This window comes from Rhineura floridana, chromosome 5, assembly GCF_030035675.1.
Source record: "Rhineura floridana isolate rRhiFlo1 chromosome 5, rRhiFlo1.hap2, whole genome shotgun sequence".
NCBI lineage: Eukaryota > Metazoa > Chordata > Lepidosauria > Squamata > Rhineuridae > Rhineura > Rhineura floridana.
The window spans coordinates 130537178-130556975 of NC_084484.1; the positions used below are offsets into that span (position 1 = coordinate 130537178).

The 19798-nt window shown below is 41.0% G+C and overlaps 1 protein-coding gene across 8 annotated transcripts in view; it reads right to left on the bottom strand.

Moving 5' to 3' along the window:
* EPHA3 (EPH receptor A3) overlaps positions 1-19798 on the bottom strand; it is a 345821-nt gene that overhangs the window by 68179 nt on the left and 257844 nt on the right. For 6 of the 8 annotated variants that reach the window (XM_061628064.1, XM_061628062.1, XM_061628066.1 and 3 more), the window contains 3 exons: positions 13952-14114; positions 10365-10467; positions 9835-9902 (listed from right to left, as the gene is read on the bottom strand). In XM_061628064.1, the coding sequence (XP_061484048.1) occupies positions 9835-9902; positions 10365-10467; positions 13952-14114 (334 nt within the window). The remainder of the gene's footprint in view (positions 1-9834; positions 9903-10364; positions 10468-13951; positions 14115-19798) is intronic. The other 2 variants (XM_061628065.1, XM_061628063.1) reach the window with 1 other exon arrangement.

Genomic DNA, 19798 nt, shown 5'->3' on the forward strand with positions numbered 1-19798 from the left:
TCAGGGTGACCAAGGCCAATTCAGTCGCATAACCAGGCCTGAACGCACATTGGAATGGGTCAAGATAATCTGTTTCATCCAAGAGTACTTGCAATTGCTGCGCCACAACCCTCCCTATCACCTTCCATAAAAAGGGAATCTGTACATGATAGGTCTATCAATGGCTATTGGCCATGATGGCTGAATGGAACACCCAGCTTTGGAAGCAGTTTACCACTGAGCATCAATTGTTAATGGACTAACAACAGGGTAAGGCATTCATATGATTCTTGTACACTTACTGGTAGCACATAAGAGGAGCCTTGATGTATCAGAGCAAAGCTCCATCTAGTCCAGCATTCTCTTTCATTCAGGAGCCAGCTAGATGACTACAGGAAGTCCACAAGTGTTGTGACCCAGGACGGGGAGGAGGGCTCTGACTTGGAGGACTTGACTGTGGGTTTGAGGGAGGAGGGCTTGCAACGTCCCCAACTTCCCACTCTCCCCATGGAAGTGCAGAGAGAGCTGTCAGAGGTCGCTGCCGAGAGCATGCACTCTTCTCCAGTGGTGCAGGAACCACCTGACCAACTGGTAGATTCCCAGCCGGGCACCCAACAGATTCCCATGCCTGCCCAGGCTACCAGCCCCACTCAATCAGAGGGAGAAGTCGAGGTCCAGCCCCTCTCCCCCTGCTTTCGTAGAATTCAGAGGCATGAAGAGCAAAGGCCGGCAGTTCGAAGGAGCAAATGTATGTGCGTGAAAGAGAAACCTACTTAAGTGGGTGGTGACAAGGAGGGGGTGCTGAATCAACATCTGTGACCGGAGGAAATTTAGACAGCGTCAGTCAAGGAAATAGCTCCTAGAAAGTATAGTTAGTTGAATGAGTCATAAGACTTTTAAGACTGATGTAACAATAAAAAGAGAAAACCTTACTGAACCATTTGTGCCTGCTTTCCTCAGCTCCAATCGGGACAACAAGGAGGACAAGAGCACAATGATTCCCATTGGTATTTCCAAGTGACTAGTATTCAGAGGCATGGTGCCTCTGATCCCATAGGAAGTATAAGGCTATAATGACTAATAGCATCTAGCTTTCCACTGTGGAAATAAGTTGCTGGACTAGATGAACTTCTGGTGTGGTTCAGCAGGGTTCTTTTCCCCCTCTTGCTTTATCTACCAAACCAATTGCTGCAAGAGCTCAGCCAAATCATGAAAGCTTCCCTGCTAAGCTCTAGTGCTAACTGCCTCCAACACAATTTAAGGAACACCTGTAGAATAGAGAAGCTGTGTTTTGCCCAATATGACATGCTGAAAGTGTTCCCTACAGGACTGTGGTTGGTTAAGTTATCACTCACAATAAAACTTCCTGAACAACAGCAACAATTAAAACACACACACAACCCCCTAAAGGTTTCATAAATATTCCCTGCCATCCATTCTGGCTGCATATTACAGACTCCCTCCTGCCTCTAACAAAAATCCCAGCAATTTTAAAACCTCTGAGCAACGGGGACTTCTGCTCCTGTTTTTTTTTTAATGCTGATCCTGGAGGTTTTGTGTTATCAGGTGACTGGAGGCTGCAAGGAAAATAGCCCCTTCACACCAATTACTAACGAGCAGTCCATACAATAAGTGGATTCCGTCATAAGCAGTAGATAATAACACATGCACATGTGTTAAGCTGCACTACTTTACAACTCCTTCTGTGCAAGAGGGATCATTTCCATTTCCATTTTGGCCAGCATGAATTGCCCCACAGGTAGCAAAGAAGCAGAAAGTGCTTGGTCAGACATGGACAAAGAGAGATGATCTGAGAAGGTCAAATGTATTTCTCTTCTTTGAAGTGGTATTATAGGATTCAAACTAAGGCCACAGGGAACAGTTTGCGGGTGAAGCTTTTTCTTAGACAATTCACAAGCGACTGACTGAAATAAACCAGCTGCTATGAGCTAAAGTGCAGAAAGTTTATTATAGTCACAGAAGCTATTTTATCCTGTTACAACCAATGCAGGAGATTTTTTTGTTTTGGTATTTGCTGATACTGGTACTGACCCACAAGCTCGAGAAGAGTGCCTGGTATTTCTGGAATTATACTTCCCCAGTAGCAACTAGGGGTGAGGTCTGGGGGGAGGGAGGTGTCCAGTAGTAGTTCTGTATATCCAACAAAAAAACCATTAACAGAACAGTGTGGATAATTATGGGATATAAGCTTGATGTATGTCAGAATTAACATATTTGAATGGAATCAGGGATGACATTGGGGTGGGCAAGCTGAGCCAAGCTGAGCATTTTGCCCCAGGCCCCCACAAAGCAAGGGGGGCTCTCCCTCAGTTCCTGTGCATATCATTGGTCCCTGCCCAGTTGGCAGTGGCAACATTGCTCACTGGAATTCTTGGTATTTTGTCTAAATTTTTCATAAAAAGAGGAAACTGTACATGTGTTGGAATTGCTTTTTCATCTGTTTGTAAACCTTTTTAAAAATGTTTTTAAAGATGTTTTGTTTTAATATATTTTAAAGTCTGCTTTTATGAGGTTTTAAAGTATTTTTAGTGCTTTTGTTTGCCACCCTAGGCTCCTACTGGGCAGAAGGGTGGGGTATAAATTTAATAAATAAATGCATAAATAAATAAATATTAGCTTGGAAGAGGACACTGAATCTCAACATGCAATTGTGAAATAATGGGACCTAGAGTTGGGATCCGAGTGCATTCCAACAAACTGAAACGCAGTCCCGTCCCATCTTTCTTTGCTTCCTCTTTGATCCTGTTCGAGTTAAGGACATTTAAAGGATTACTACTACAGAGAGTGAATCTCTGTGTTAACCCTTTATGTACTGAACTCACATCTCCCTTCTCCTGTATTCAGTTGAATGAGATTACATCCAGTGCAAATTGTATCACAGGAGGACCCCCAAAGGTCACAAGGCTTCAACAGCCCTACCAAAAGCCTAGAGACATTTATGACCTACTGTTGTCCCCTGCACATAGAAGCAGCAAGATCTAGTTTACTCATAGGGAAGCAGAACTGGAGGGGCAGGGAAAAAGATGGAGAATACCAGCATCCCAGATGATCACTTGTAGTAAGTTAAGGGGAGAGCTCAGAATTAAATGGGTTTTTGAAGGGGCTCTAGTAGAGAAGAAGGAGAAAGGTGCCAGCTGAGCAAAGCTAAACTGAAATTGGACACCACCATCTGTAGAGGTGCAGCTAAGACAATGTTGCTGGCTGCTGGCAAAAGAAAGACTGCTCATGAAGTGCATGCATTCATACAAGTAAGCAAGCATCTCTATATTTCCCATTACCTGTCAATTAGCTGGCTATTAGTATCTCTGATTGGGAAAAAAACAAGGAGAGAAATCTTGCCTGCATGCAGACCACTAGATTCCTTATTTCAGAGAGTGAGACTTTCTTTACCCTACGCCAGCTTCTCCCTCTTGCCATGTTGACCGACCAGTGGAAACACAGCTTTGTGCATGTGTTGGTGGGAAAGCAGGCAGGGGGCTGGGGGAGGTGTCCTTCAGTCCTACCTCATAGCAATCGCATTGGACACAGCGGTGGCACTTCTGCCCTCTCCTAGCTCCAGAGATAAAGTAGGGAGGAAGAGTTAGAGTAGCATCTTACTGAAGCTATAGAGAAAAAGCTATAGAGAAAAATCCAGTATCAAGAAAAGCCATATAAACTGGAACCTTTCAGGATCAGTTCGCAAATAGAGTGGATATGTGGATGATCAGGAAGTCTGCTCCCAAGTCCAGATTTGACAAAATCCTTTTCCATCCCTAATGGGACCTCTCCCTGGTTATGCTTAGGATAGGTGAAACAGACCTGGGGGAGGGGCAGGGAGGGGAGGAGATTGGGTGGGTGGACACTGGGCAGAGGGGAAGCCCCTTTCCTTTCCAAAAGGAAAACACTGTGAACAGTGTCATTGCTTTTCAGCATTTCCCCCACCTTTTTATTCTACAGCAGGCACATGTAACCTCCCACCCAAATTTAAACCAAAGCTGTCCCTGGTCACACCCACACCAGACCTTTATTTCACTTTGGACAGTCATGGCTTCTCCCAAAGAATTCTGGGAAGTGTAATTAGTGAAGGGTGCTGAGAGTTGCTAGGAGATGCCCTGTTCCTTTCACAGAGCTTCAATCAAAGCGGCTGTTAAACCACTCTGGCCACTGGAGCTCTGTCAATGGAATACGAGTCTCCTCTCAGCACCTTTCAGAAACTACACTTCCCAGGATTCTTTGGGGGAAGCCATGACTGCCTCAAAGTCTGGTGTGGGTGTGTCCCCCTGGTTAGGCAAGCCAATCAGCTGTGAATCTGGCTTTTAGAACAATGGCAGTTGGTGCTTACTGAGCATGCCGGACACTATCATTCAGTTCAATGCAAAATTTCTTAAATTAATTAAAAATCAGCCAGGCATTTCTTTAACTTTTAAATTGCAGAAGATGAAGGTCAGGGTATGGGGCAAGGTCAATAATGGGATTACAGGTACTCTGTGAACATGGCTGATTTTAAATTAATTTCAACAAATTATGAGAACTCTGACAGAAAGAAGACCAAAAGGGGTCTGGTTTTTCTCTCTCCCTGTTTACACTTTGAACTCTCAATTCTCTCTGACTGTTTTATGTATTGCTATGAAAATTTAGAGGGTTGTTAAGTGTTCCCAGAGCTTGGAAAAGTTACTTTTTTTGAACTACAACTCCCATCAGCCCCAGCCATCATGTCCACTGGATTGGGCTGATGGGACTTGTAGTTCAAAAAAAAGTAACTTTTCCAAGCTCTGAGCGTTCCTGAGTTCAGGACTATATGTTTTGTTTTGAAATGAGTTTATGGGAAGCATCAGAATGGCATGGGGGTATTTTAAATTTAACATTGCGAAATGTGAAAAATCCATGCTGACTGTAGTATACAGCCACTGTTGTGGCTGTATAATTCTTCGGAGGTCTGCTTATTAGGCCTGCAGCCCAAGTATAAGGGAGTCTAAACCAATAATGGTAAGGAAATATCTTTCTTTATGTCTGGGCAGCAATAGACATAAGTTTGGTCAGGTAGGCTTATTATTGGCCCAGGTCAAGTAGCCCTGGTTACAGAGTTTGTTGTAAGGACAGAAGGAACAGGGAAGGCTTTAAGGAAGGATTCTGTGGCAGAGCAGACAGCCTCTTGTCACAGAAAAAACTCCAGGCCTGCTGGGGGAATAGTTCAAGTAGTGAGTGAATGAACGCCACCTAAGATTTCCAAGCAAGGTGCCACTAGAGAGGAATTTTCTGTGGCAGTTACCACAGAGAAAGGTGTAGTGGTGGTGTGATGCCAGGCCTTAAGAGAGGAATCCATCCTTCTTGAGTGGTGGAGAAGGCCAGTAGTAAGCCACAACCAGAAGACTTGTGAGACTGAGTCGCAGGAAGCAGAATACGACTGAGCCAGAAGGACTTTGGAATCTGGAGGAGGTACTCAGGAGAAGCATAACCTGCTCCCTATTCCCTTTTCCCCATATAAGAAAAAATGAAGCACATCTACATTCTGTTTGATCCCAGGGCATGGAGGAGCTGCAGGCAAGAATTCTCAGGTGTAGTCTCTGCATGAAGTAATTCTTGTATGCGGTCCCCAGCTTTGTACACAACATGCATTTGTCCTTGCAGAGGGCAGCGGCAGCTGCACTATTTATCCTAGAGCCAGCTCTGGGTAGAGTCAGCTTCTCAAGAGCAATTTTTTTTTACAATAACCCTTCACTGTAAGGATGCAGGAAATCTGCAGAGGATTAAACTTGAACCAGGACTCAGCACTGTTTGATTGAGAAACCTGTTTTGAATTGTCCTGGAATAAAGAGGACTGTCTCTGAATATTTTCAAAGTATATTTCTATCATCGCTTAATAGTCCTACCTAGACATGACACTGTCTATACACAATACACAGAAGAACTCTATAAAAGAGATGCAAGGATGACAGATTTATTCACGGAGGAACTGTATGATGAAGAACCAGAAATTTTAGAATGTGAGGCGAAAGCTATCCTTAAAATACTTGTAAGAAGCAAATCATCAGGAACAGACGGCATACCAATAGAGTTGCTACAAGCTACTGACACTGAATCTGTCCAAATTTTGACAAAAAATTGTCAGCAAAAATGGAAAACTAAACAATGGCCCACTGGAAGTGTTCAATATACATCCCAATTCCAAAGAAAGGAGATCCCAGGGAATGCAGTAATTATCCAACTATTGCCTTAATATCCCATGTAAGTAATGCTCAAGATTCTACAACAAAGGCTCTTTTTAAATGGATTTTAGGGAATCAACAATTTTTAGTCCTTTACATGCAGCATGAGCATTACTGTGGAACACCAAAGCACAAATGTTGAAGTGGTTCAATCCACAAGAATTTTAATTACTGTGATTAATTTAGATAAAATGATTGTGACATTCCACTGAAAGAGGGTTGAGAGAACAACTTTTGACCTGTTACTTGTCCCTGACACTTTTTAAATGGTTGTTTCTGTTCTATAATCTAATTAAATTTGAATACTGAAGACCTCATTGATGTCAGGCACATGTTACTAAATGGGAACCTTAAACCCAATGTGTTAACTGTTAGTCTGCGGCCTTAAGTAGCTAGATATCACAACTTGCATGTTTGCAATTAAAAAAGGACAGGCTTGCTCCTGAGGGGAAAGGCTGTAGAGAAAAACGATTTCAAGTTTCAACTGCTTCAACACAATTATAATTAGGCAGAGATTTTAATTTCTGCAACCAATGCAAACTGCATAAAAGAAACTGACATTAATTCTGACTTGAATTGAAAATCTCTGCGCTAATAAGCAAGGATTCAGCTATGCAGGGGAAAAAATAGGGATCCAGGAGCATCTAATTTCTCAACCCGAAATGATTCAGTCCATTCAACATTTCACCCAAACCTCAAAACCTCATATGGTTCCAGAAGGTGTGAGAGAAAAATTGGGTCCACTTCCCATTTTAACACAAACTTACCTAATTTGTCCTTCCTAAAACAACAGGTATCGTTTGAAATGTCTACATAGTTTGTGATGCAGTACTCCAAGCAAAAGGTATGTACAAAATGTGCGTATTGGGGAAAGTATGTTCAAAAATGCAACTATTAGTGAGAACAACATACCAAATGCATTATATAAGGAAAGTTGCTTGCAAAAATGTGTAAATTATCTGAGAAAGCATCTTCTCCATATCATACTGCCTGTTAATTGTGATGAGCATGTGAGGTTCTTCCTCTGAATGAGGTGAGAAATGTGGGGGCCCATAGAAAAGCCCTTCAGTAGTGACTCTGTGGCTCTGGCATGATCTCCTCATTGAGTTGTGCCTTGCCCCTACAATGCATTTATTTCAGCAACAGGTGAAGACATATCTCTTTTATCAGGCTTTTACGGGTGGACAGGCATGACAGGCAAAGTCAATTCTAAGTATGACACTACTGCTATATTAGTTATGTAGATATTTTCTGTGAATTGATTTTAGTAATTTTATAATGTGTTACATTTTGTTGTATTTTATTTTGTTGTACACTACCATGTGACAGCTGTGGTGAAGAGTAGTACAAAAGTACCTCAATAAATAAATAGGCAGAATTGCATATAAAAATGTATCTTTTAGGAAATGTGCACTAAAATACTGATGAGTTTATGTGACAACTTTTTGTTTTTTTAAAAAAAATCACAAATGGATGCAGAAATGTGGCAAGATTGTAGAATGAGAAACTGAGAGAAATCAAATTTTCCTCACCCATAGCAAAGTTTCAGGCTAGGGAGCTTTCATTTCTCCTACTCTACATTAACGATGGGCTCTGTTTCCGCAGTAATCAGATTTATCATCAGATTAGCCATTATTTCTGATATTTTCTATCTTTACGGGGAGGATTTAGAAATTGCAACTCTCCGCGGCTGTTTTCCAATTTCTTTTTTAAAAATCCGCTTTGAAATCATCAATAGTGTGAATGTTAATGTTTATTGATTTTAACTTTCTATGTAAGCTCTTGAAATGTGTATTCCTTTTCACTTACGTCAGTGAGTGTACTGGGCAGGTGGAGGGACTGTTGCAATCTGTTAAATGACATTCTGCAATGGGACAGGCAGGGAACAAGGGAGGGAGGGAAGGAGGGAAGGAGGGAAGGAGGGAGAAAGATTGAGATTCAAGGATCTCACTGTTGTTCCAAAGTGATGGGGGATCCCAGCCAGCCAGCTTCAAAAAGGGAAAGAGGCCGGCTACTGCTGCTCTCCTAAGGAGATTGCAAAGGGAAGGATCACCTGAGACAAGCTGGCTTCACCCCATCCGCCTCCCTCCCTTCTGATGTGTGTGAATGGTGCAGACCTCGCCCATTCATGTAACCTTCTGAGCTGAGGACGACTTGCTTGCTTTTTCCCTCTTCCTCCTCGGCATGTGTAGTGTGCTAGTGATAGACTCAGTTTCTGCAGTAATTTAATTGCAGGGATAAGGTTTTTTGATAAATATCTTAGGAAACTGGCAGACAGAAAACAGGAGGAGGGAAGACACTGACTTGATGGTGAGGAATTATCTGCCTAATTTGCACTTGAAAAGAAATGTAAACAGGCAATCATTACAAAGTTCAGAATAAAGATCGATACCAGTGGAGACTCATGAATAAATAGCGATTATAATATCAATAATTCTCTGCAAAGCAAAACACAAAAAGTTATCGGGGCAGATCAGAAAAAGGATAAGATAATGAAAGAAAAAGGAATTAGGTTAACAACCACAAGAGGGCCACAGTTAAAAACACAAAAAAAGAAGAGGGTTCCATCCCTACTCTAGATGGAGTAAACCATTTCTTGTTGCACAATAAGGCAGCACAAATAAATACTTTACTGTGATTAGCTGTTGAGATTTGTTGGTGAGAAAAATTGCTCAGTCTCCAGAATATGATAGTCAGCAAACGTTTCTGAGGAACGTATCCCAAGTTCACTGAGAACAATTCAGATCAGGTTTATTACTGGATGATTTCTTTTAAGTAACATATTTTTCCCTGACCTAAAAACCCTTATTGTGAACTGAAAACATTGTCTAAATGAGAAGTGTGGAATAGATGTTTGACAAATTGCTTATAACAGGACTGTAGAAAGTCATTTTAAAACAAAGTAAGGGGCAAAAGTCGCATGGATGTGCCTATTATCAAAAATGGTGTGTCTGTGTGAGCCTATAGCCCTCCAGATGCTGTGTGACGACAACTCACATCATCCCTGACCACTGGTTATCCTGGCTCAGACCCCACACCAACTTAAGGGCCATAGATCTAAATGGCATCAGGGATTTGAGAAAAGAATCTGAATGCTCCTTGATGGCTCTAGTCTTTGGAATTCAACACCCATCATCGGAGGGGCCAGAAAACCCCTGCACTGGCTTTGGAGCCAGTTTGCCATTTTAATTTAAAGACAGGGAATGTTGGCTAAAAATGAAGCATATTGGAGATCAGGATTTCTCTTGGGAACCTAATGAATGGTTAGTGGATTTGCTGTTTACTGGAGGGATGTCGATTTGCTCCCAATGTCTCTACTTCCACATATGAAAACAAATCATACATCACAAACACTTTTGTTTCTTGTGATCTCTCGTCCAGAGAAGAGAGTAAGCTCCTATGAACACAGTGGGACTTACTTCTGAGTAAACACTAAAAATCTTGAAACACTCCCTCTGGAGCTTTAAGAAAGTGGAGAACATGTAACAGTATTATTGAGACTGGAATTGTTACTGATGTCACATATCACTTAAATACAATCCAAGCATAGAATTATAGAATAGTAGTGTTGGAAGGGGCCTATAAGGCCATCAAGTCCAACCCCCTGCTGAAAGCATTAGTTCCATAACGCAATGGGGAAAAAACTTACAGTGCCCATTACCAAAATATAGTCTCTTCTCATCAATTCCATGTTTTGATTTATTATGTCCACAGAATCTAAAAGCAGTAAAAGACAAAAATATCAGAAATCCAACATTTTATACACTGCCTGAACGTAAATACAAAATTAAAACACAGAACAAAATGTTTAATCTGAACCATTATGCACCTGTTAGGAACTTTAGTACCATTTTCATTCTCTGTAGCCTACAAAGCCAAGATATGTTCTGAGGGAATTTGAGGAAATTAACGAATGAGACAATATGTTGATTTTGACCCCTCCAGTTTAGTTTTGCAATAGCTTGAGAATGTGTTTATAGCTATTTTTAACAAGTTCTGTAGGACTGTTAGCAGACTCATTACTGTTTGTAACTCTGCCATGAGTGGTCAACAGATAAGGGCCTTAGTGGGCAAAGCCTCACAATTCTTGTTTAGGGTGTCTCTGGGAGAGTGCTTACCATTCAAAATGTAGCATCAAAGGAATGGAACTAAAATGTGTAAAACAAATGATGAACTAACCTCCCAATCAAGATGTAAACCACAATTGTGAGCAGAATAATTGCTACTGCAGCTGAAACAGCGATCATTACAACCTGGCTGTTCTCACTGGAGATTGAGAAAGCTAGAAGTTAAAGGAAAGAAAAATTACATTTTCTTTTCTTTCTTTTTTTTTATTTTAAAAAACATTAAATATATCAACGTTGACAAATGCAGGCAGTGAAATCATTATAACGTTGCTTTGCTGTTAATTTAGGAATGACTTCATGACTGATTTATTTATTTATTTTTATTTATTACATTTATATACCGCCCCATAGCTGAAGCTCTCTGGGCGGTTTACAGCAATTGAAAACATTAAAAACAAATATACAAATTTTTAAAAGACAAAAAACAATTTAAAAACACAATTTATTTTTTTTTAAAACAATTTAAAAACACTTGTTAAACTGCCTGGGAGATGTAGCAGGAGTGGAGAATTAGCAGAACTGGAGGGGGACACCTTTCTGCTGGCACAAGACACCTTTGGCTCAATGCTGTTGATGATGAAGATGATTATTACTTTTTACTGATGATTTATAAAATTATATAGGTTCTTCTTGGGATGCACAAGTAAAGTATGATAGATCAAGCAGTTCAACATTTTATGTGCAATTTTCCTTAGTAAAGTATGTAGCTCAAAGTATTTTCATACAAGAGGCTTAAATCAGCTTTGCTGAAACTTAGCTTCTAACATGAAAGAAAAATTAACAACCTATATTGGCTACACGTTCAGCTTTCATTCCAGTTCCCATCACAATAACCTCTAAACCACATTTGTGGGGGAGGCAGAGAGGCTTTCATCCTTTGTCTGTCCTCCTTGTGGAACCATTTCGATTGAGCACTCCATGACAGCAATTTGCATAGGAAAAAAGCTTTTATCCGCTTCAATGTGAACATTTTTGCAATGCAAATGGCTGGAATAGGGTGAGGGGGTTCCAAATTAGAACCATAGAGGGTGGCAAAGAGTTAAATTCCACCTTATCTCCTTACCCCCTGCTAGGGTCCCAATCTGAATTGGGTCCTTTGCACCAATTAAAAATTGTGTTAAAAAAAATCACAGCTTGCCCTTCAGAGCACAGATACCAAGGTACTATATCATCTAATTTGGTCTTTAAAAGTGCTTAATTGGTTCAAGTCAATGGATCAAGTCCAAAGTTTCAAATGCAAGAATATTTAAACCTAAGTCATGATTGTTTAGTGACCAATTAGAATGTGCATCAAAATAATATTGGGATAATAAAGAATAGTAAGTCTGCTATGTGTGCTGCAAAGCTTTTTATCATTTTCATTCTGTTCATTTGCCAGAGGTATCCACATACATCTTGGTTCTAGTTAAGACAACCAAAACTTATTTCTTTGCCATATGCTCCTGTATATCATAAGCTGAATGATATTGAATGTTCTCTATGCATCATACAATTAATTTCATAGGCTGAAGGTCACCATAACAGTCATTAGTTAGCTAAAATCAAGAGCTCAGCTACTTTCCAGAAAGAGCTGGAATTTCTAAAAGCTCACAAATCTAAAAAAAATTCAAACATGTCAAGTGAAAGATTGTTTGGCTTGCTGCTAAATTTCTCTGTTTATTTTTGAGACCTTATACTCTCCAAACAGAACATTTCTCAAATTTCAGACATTCAGGCCCAAGTCTGTAAGAAAAAGTTACCACCGCAGTATCTGTGGTATAATCTGTTATGCTATAACTTTGGAATTCCTCCTATCTTTCCCCAAATTCATATCTCTGACAAATTAATCAGAGCTAACTACTAGATGGTCATATTACTGCTGACTGGTAGTACACATTACAGCTGTGATGGACATGTTGAATATTAACTCCTTCAAATATTTTCAAAAATACTATCAAGGGAAGTGAATCTCAGACCTAATTGTTCAATTAGGAGAATCAAAGATAAGCATTTACATTCTACAACAGAGCATTACATTATCTAAATTTAAAATGGTTTGCTGGCCTGAAATGGCTTTTAAAAAAAATGAAGAGTCCTGCTGGATCAGACAAAGGCCTATCTAGCCCAGCATTCTGATCTCAAAGTGGTCAGCTGCCCTTTGGAAGCCCACAAGCAAACATGATATTGTTAATGTTTACTGAATATATATATATTCCGGTTAGGTAATGGTCTTTTGAAGGTTCTCTGCCAAAAGTTTTGGGTTGCAGGATTTTTCCAGCAAACAGCTAGGACACAAGAGCCACATATTTAGGTTGAGGTCAGGGACATGTGTTGCTCCGGTGAAATTTCTACTTCTTTTCCTTTGAACAACTGGCTCCCATGCCATATGACAAGTTCTCTCCCAGTCTTAATAGCAGCTTTTCACATGGTAAGGAATTGTGTGTGCGCGTAAGTGCATGAGATGGCTGGCTGAGGAAGAAATAGGTCCTAAGCCTCTCTTTTGAATGAGATAATGTTTAGGAGTTTGTGCATGTGTGGAATAAATATGTGACAAATTATTTATTGAGGGGAGTGGTTCATACATCTTTTCTTAAGCAACTGCTTTTGTTAAAGAGATAACAATTTTTCTCAGCACAAACTGTCATAATATGTCACTGCATCAACTGAAAGAGTGAATGCAGGATAAAAGTTGCAACAGCAACTACAAAATAAAAATATGAGAATTCAAGAACCTATCTCAAAGGTGCTATGGGCAAATAATGAGTATGCTATTTATGCTAAATGAGTTTTATGAACTATTGAAAAGTTGTATTTATGGTGGATTGTATCGAATTGTATCCTTCCACGTACGGAAGACCTTCTGTTTGCAGGAGTCTTTGATCCAACAGAAGCCTCTGCTAATGGAAGAAGAGGGAGAGACGTTTCCCCTGCAGTCCCTCATGTTACCTTCTACACTGTTATGGAGGCCACAGGGACAAGAATTAGCAGATAATATAGCACTTTATTAAGTACCATGAGGAACCATAATTTTAATTCCACTTTCAGTTGAGAAAAGGCAATGCCTCAGGCCCTAGTATAGAAGCAAGCCAGGCAATGGAATATAAAATGGCCATTCAATGACATCAACATTTGCTTTGACTTCAATTTGCATGAAAAGTTATCCTCTCATTCCTAATAAACTCAGTCCCACCTACATGGGAAAACAGGAAAATTGCTGTATTTAAAGTTAATGAAATCAGCGCACCACTTTGTGCACTTGGAAAGGGGGGAAAAGAGGACGGTGGTTCTTTTGGAGTTCAGAAGTTTTAGAGTCCACAAGGTTAAACAAAAATGTCAGAATATTATAACACTGTGGATCTTTTAAATTTCTTTCCCGGCAGGAGCTGCTGTTCTAGCACAGGATCCATTTAATTCTGGCAATATAAATAAGATATGGCAGGAGAAAGTAGGAATACCACCTGCACTATTTTATGATAAATTTCTCACAGCATGTTTTAAAATAATGACAAAATATAAAAATTTATAGGCATGTTAGCCAGAAAGATAGATCATAAATATAGAATCACATTTGCAGAACTAAAGAGGGAATAAAACTAGCCAGTCATATAATTTTGAAATTGTGCAGGAAAACATTTAAAATCAAATTTTACATATACATACAGTCTGGGCTGGTTTCAAACTCAAACTTGCGGCTGTTGGTCCCATATCCTGCAGCAGTTCGGGCTCTGATTTGGAAAACATAAATGGTATCTGGCTTGAGGCCACTGATGGTAACATTGGTGCTTTTTGCCCTCAGAATGGTGTAACTTGTCTCTTGTTCCTGCTTTAGAAAAAGAAATTGCCAAATTAAAACCCAGTGTAGGGTGGCATATTGTTGTATTTCCATTTAGGTAACAGTTCCCTTCTACATTATTCCGGCTGTAAAAACAGCATTTAGAGTGTAAGTTAATTATATTCACATGTGTGTTATCTTCCTGTGCCAGAATGATGAAAGAAATCTGTTTCTGGTGTAATCACAGATGCCCGCTCTTGGAATTGTATTAGAGTATTAAGATTTTTAAATAAGGTACAAACAATAAATGTTGTTATCTGATGTCTTCGGAGACACTGAAAGCAGATCCCAAAGCGAGTGCTTGTGTGTGTGAGAAAGATTCAAACCTCTATCACCTCCCATTTTTGGAGAGGAATCACAGAGTCTAATATTTGCTGAGAGAATGAAGTGTCTTGATCTTCCACAGCCCCATCTCCTGCCCCTAGTAGGTTCAGCCTTTCTGGAAACAGAATGCTCCTGAAAAGTTCTGCTTCCTTAACAGCTCATGTGGAAAGATTAAGTATATATTTCTTTAAAAAATAATAATAATAATTCCTTTTCACAGACTAGTAAACTTCTTGGCTATGTGGTTGCTAATGAAAAAGTAAAGATAGAGTCCAAATGTCTTATTGGAGCATATGAAGTATATACTGGCATGTCTTTCTGTGGGGAAAATAGCAACTGCAAGTGGGCAATTTAGATCAGGAAAATGCACAGAGAAAAGGGTTACACCCCCCCTCCCCAGTACTACTTTGCTGATCAAATTTGCAGCAGTCCCATGATATTGCTTTGAAGAAAGAAAAACCCAGATGACATCTAGATCTATTTGTCCTTCAAGTTTGGCCATCAGCTTTACTATTAGATTACTCTAGCAGCTGATAGCACACCAGAAGATAAACTACTAGTGTAGCTAACTTCACTATCTCTTTTGCTGTACCTTGAATTACACTGCTCATGGTTAATTTCCAAGAAAATGACTTAGTTTCACCCCTGATCAGAGAGGATTATGTCTCATGTAGTCATCTGGACTCAGGAGTGCTGTATAATATTTGTATAAAACTATCCATTTGCTGAAAGAGATGAAGTTTTGACTTCCTAACATGGCACTGTTCTCCCTCTCCCAAAGGAAAGCATGCTGGCTGGAAGGTAGTCAGGCACATACGGAGCTATCCAGTCAGCATCTCTCATTCACAGGTGTTCATGTGAACCATGCTTTTGGTTCAGGTTCTAAAGTTTTTATTAACAACTCATTCCTATGCAAGGGGCTAACTACATACAGTATGACACTAGATGCATTGGTAAACAATGGGAAAGGTCTTACCAGCCCTTCCCTCCAACCACAATATCTACAAAAACCACCCCCTACACTGCAGTTGCTGATAGAAGACCAATGAGATTTCCCCCCTATCGTTAATTGCAGTGTGTGTATGTGTGTGATTTTTGCTGGGAAGCAGAGATGGACAGATCTGTTAATTTCAGTTCTCTCAGGTTCTCATTTTTCCAATCTTAGACTGCTTTCAGACATGGGGTTTATTGCGTTAGTTTAACAGATTAAAATGGTAGCACTTCTGTCCTAACTTCTAAAATTGCTTTCACATTGCAGTGCCTGTTGCATTAAGGAACAGTAGCTTTTTCAGCCAATGCATCAGCATTTTGTGCAAATGTCATTCACACAGCTGCACTGAACAACATCTTGTTTTCATCCTTCACCCATTATATACCTGCGCATTGTAGTTCCCCATTGTGTAGGAAGTCTAAGATCTCATCTTATCACCATGCACACTTTCTCCCTTTAGCATCTGACATATTTTGGGGAGTTTTAGTTGCACAGACACAGGGGTATATGTGTGAAATGTTGCTGCTGTCTGCACTTATGGTGGAATGCTGGTACAATTTTCATCATACAACACCCCCCCACACAAAAATTCATGCCCCTAAAGGGTGGGAATGCACTGTATGCCGGGATACCTGTTCATGTGAGCGGCTGCAGCTGGCAAAAAACTCCCACAATTTTCTAGGTTCCCAAGCTTGCAAACGGATTATTTCTGGATTTATCACAAAAATTAGAGCTAAATTTGCACTATATTCCACAAGATTTCTGGAACTAGCTTGTATGTTGTGTGAAAACTCAGATAGAATGTGCAAATTACTAGATAAGAAATAATCAGAATAAAGTGCAGTGTGAAAGCAGCCACTAATTCAGTTTTCCATATTTCTGCATCAATAAAATAAAACCTTCATGAAAATTCTTCAGCATTTTGGTGCAAATTTCTCCTAATAAACACTTTTTTGAATGTAGTTTTGACTAATGTAGAAATGTTTGCAAACAATTTCTTCTAATATAATGCATTTTTGTATGTTATTATCACTAATATATTCATTTTTATGCACGCTTTGCCCTAACATATACATTTTTGTAAACATTGCTCGGTTGGGAACTGCATTGCAAAATTTGGATGAGTGTGAATTCTGAAGAATGTGTTCAGTTCTCATATTGTTTCAGAAAGTGCTAGATTTAAATGAGAACTTTCAGGGCAATGAAAATAAATCCTTCCCATGCTTACTATTAATAAGCAACCCCTGAACACACACACAAACCTTGACATTGGCAGCAGTACAGTTGGTACCACATGTAGCTAGGCCCCAAGTCTTGCTGTGTTCTATTGGGTTTATTCCCAGCTAAGTAAGTATAGGACTGCACCCAAGTTACACTGATTTCATAGCATTTTCCTAGCCACTGAAGTAACCCAAGCCGAGAGTAGCACTGGTTTTAAAGGAGACATACAGGTCTGGCGTTAGGTTACCTTTTTATGCTTCAGCTGCATATTGATGCTGGCAGAGGTTCTTCAGTGGTAAACTTAGGTACATATGGTTTATGTCACTGCACGAGAAAAATGACTTCCCCTCATACCATGGAACTCCTCCTCCCTCTGCTCCTCCCGCATATCCTTTGTTCTCCCCCCAATCTGCTCCAGAGGGTTGAAGGAACTCCCAGAGTAGATTTTGGGGGATGTGGGGGTGTTGGGAGGAGGAGAGGAAGGGAAAGTTCTATTGCTTGAGAACTCATTCCACTCATGCAATGACTTCATTGGATACAATCCCAAGACTAAAAGTACTTCCATCTGTCTTCTTAACGTACATCTGCAGGATGATAAGGGGAAGGTATCTATATTCATGTCTTGTACCCTGCTCCCACAAAAGACATTTCACGTGTGCCAAGCTTATCACTTATCTGCACAATTCCACTAGTATGGGGATGATAACTGAGAACAAGATGGTGGCAGGCAGGTACATATGGTTTGATTCAAATGAACTGGAACTCATTATGTCTACAGATGGCCCATGCAAATCTGTCCTTTGCTTAAGACAAGGGTGTTCTGATAATTTATGAACAATTTACCCTTTTTAAACTGCAAATTTGTGGGATAAGAGGGCAAGAGGATCAACCAGTACTGAGTTTTCAGGAGTAATTAGCCACAGCTGCCCTTAGCCAATATTTCAGTTGACATTATTATTGACGTTCTGTGATTACATATCAGAAAAGAGACACAGCATGCCATGATTTCTGGCTGATTAATAATGTGTATAAGTGTTGTTGTTTTTACAACCTTCACACGTGTATCTGGTTGAAATGAATGGAATTGGTTATGGGATACATATTGTTCAGGGGCTATTACATGCCGGCCCCAAGGACATGGTAGAACCATCTGAGGCACACTGTAATGAATTTGCCAGGCACTTCCAGGATAAAATGTTTTAGCATCTGCCAGGACATAGACTCCAGTGTGAATCAAGTGGGGTATCCAGAGCACAGGCTTGTCCCGATTTCTTGGATGAGTTTCAGTTGGTACAGCTTGAGGACATTGACAAGGTGCTTGGACAGGTTCGTGCAATCACTTCTGTGCTGGATCCTTGCCCTTCTTGGCTAATAAAAGCTAGCAGGGATGGCACAGCCGGCTGGGCCAGGGAAGTGGTTAATGCCTCTCTGCAAGAGGGGGTGGTCCCTAGCTGCCTGAAAGAGGCAGTAGTGAGACCACTCCTGAAGAGACCCTCCCTGGACCCAGAACATCTTAACAACTATAGGCCAGTAGCAAATGTTCCATTCCTGGGCAAGGTCCTTGAACTAGTGGTGGCAGGCCAGCTCCAGACACTCTTGGATGAGACTGATTATCTGGATCCATTTCAGTCGGGTTTCAGGCCTGGTTTTGGCATGGAAACAGCCTTGGTCGCCCTGTATGATGACCTCTGTTGGGAGAGAGACAGGGGGAGTGTGACTCTGTTGATTCTCCTTGATCTCTCAGTGGCTTTCGATACCATTGACCATGGTATCCTTCTGGGAAGATTGGCTGAGTTGGGAGTGGGAGGGACTGCATGGCAGTGGTTCCGCTCCTACTTGGTGGGTCAGCTCCAGAAGGTGGTGCTTGGGGAACATTGCTCAGCACCCTGGACTTTCCAGTATGGAGTTCCGCAGGGGTCAGTTCTGTCCCCCATGCTGTTCAACATCTACATGAAACCATTGGGTGTGGTCATCCGGAGCTTTGGAGTGTGTTGCCATCAGTATGCTGATGACACGCAGCTCTATTTCTCCTTTTCATCTTCTTCAGGTGAGGCTGTCAATGTGCTGAACCAGTGTCTGGCTGCGACAGTGGACTGGATGAGGGCTAATAAACTGAGACTCAATCCAGACAAGACTGAGATGCTGCTAGTGGGTGGTTTTTCTGACCAGATGGTGGATGTCCAACCTGTTCTGGATGGAGTTGCACTCCCCCTGAAGTAGCAGGTTCATAGCTTGGAGGTTCTCCTAGAACCATCTCTGTCACTTGAGGCTCAGGTAGCCTCGGTGGCATGGAATGCCTTCTACCAACTTCGGTTGGTGGCCCAGCTACGCCCCTACCTGGACAGGGATAACCTGCCTTCTGTTGTCCATGCTCTGGTAACCTCCAAGTTAGATTACTGCAATGGGCTCTACGTGGGGCTGCCTTTAAAGATGGTTCAGAAACTGCAGCTTGTGCAAAATGTAGCAGCCAGATTGGTAACAGGGACCAGATGGTTTGAACATATGAATCCGATTCTGGCCCACTTGCATTGGCTGTGTTTATGTTTCCGAGCTCAATTCAAGGTGCTGGTTTTAACCTATAGGGCCTTACACAGCTTGGGACCACAATACCTGATGGACCACCTCTCCTGACATGAACCCACCCATACACTACGCTCAACATCCAAGGCCCTCCTCAGGGTGCCTACTCTGAGGGAAGCTGGGAGTCTGGCAATAAGGGAGAGGGCCTTCTCAGTGGTGGCCTCCAAATTATGGAATGATCTCCCTGACGAAGTGCGCCTGGTGCCAACAGTGTTATCTTTTTGGCACCAGGTCAAGACTTTCCTCTTCTCCCAGGCATTTTAGCATGTGTTTTTAAATTGTTTTTTTTAAAAAATGTGTTTTTCAATTTGTATATTTGTTTTTAATGTTTTTAATTGTTGTTAATCACCCAGAGAGCTTTGGCTATGGGCTGGTATACAAATGCAATAAATAAATAAATAAATAAATTTTCCTGAATGAAGCTCTTTAACAGGGCAAAATACAGTAGGGCCCCGCTTCTCGGCATTCCGCTAATAAGGCACCAGTGGGGCAATCAGCTGGAGCGGGGGTGGAGCTTCCCATGCTACAGCTGATCCTGCTGGAGGAGGGGAAGATCAGC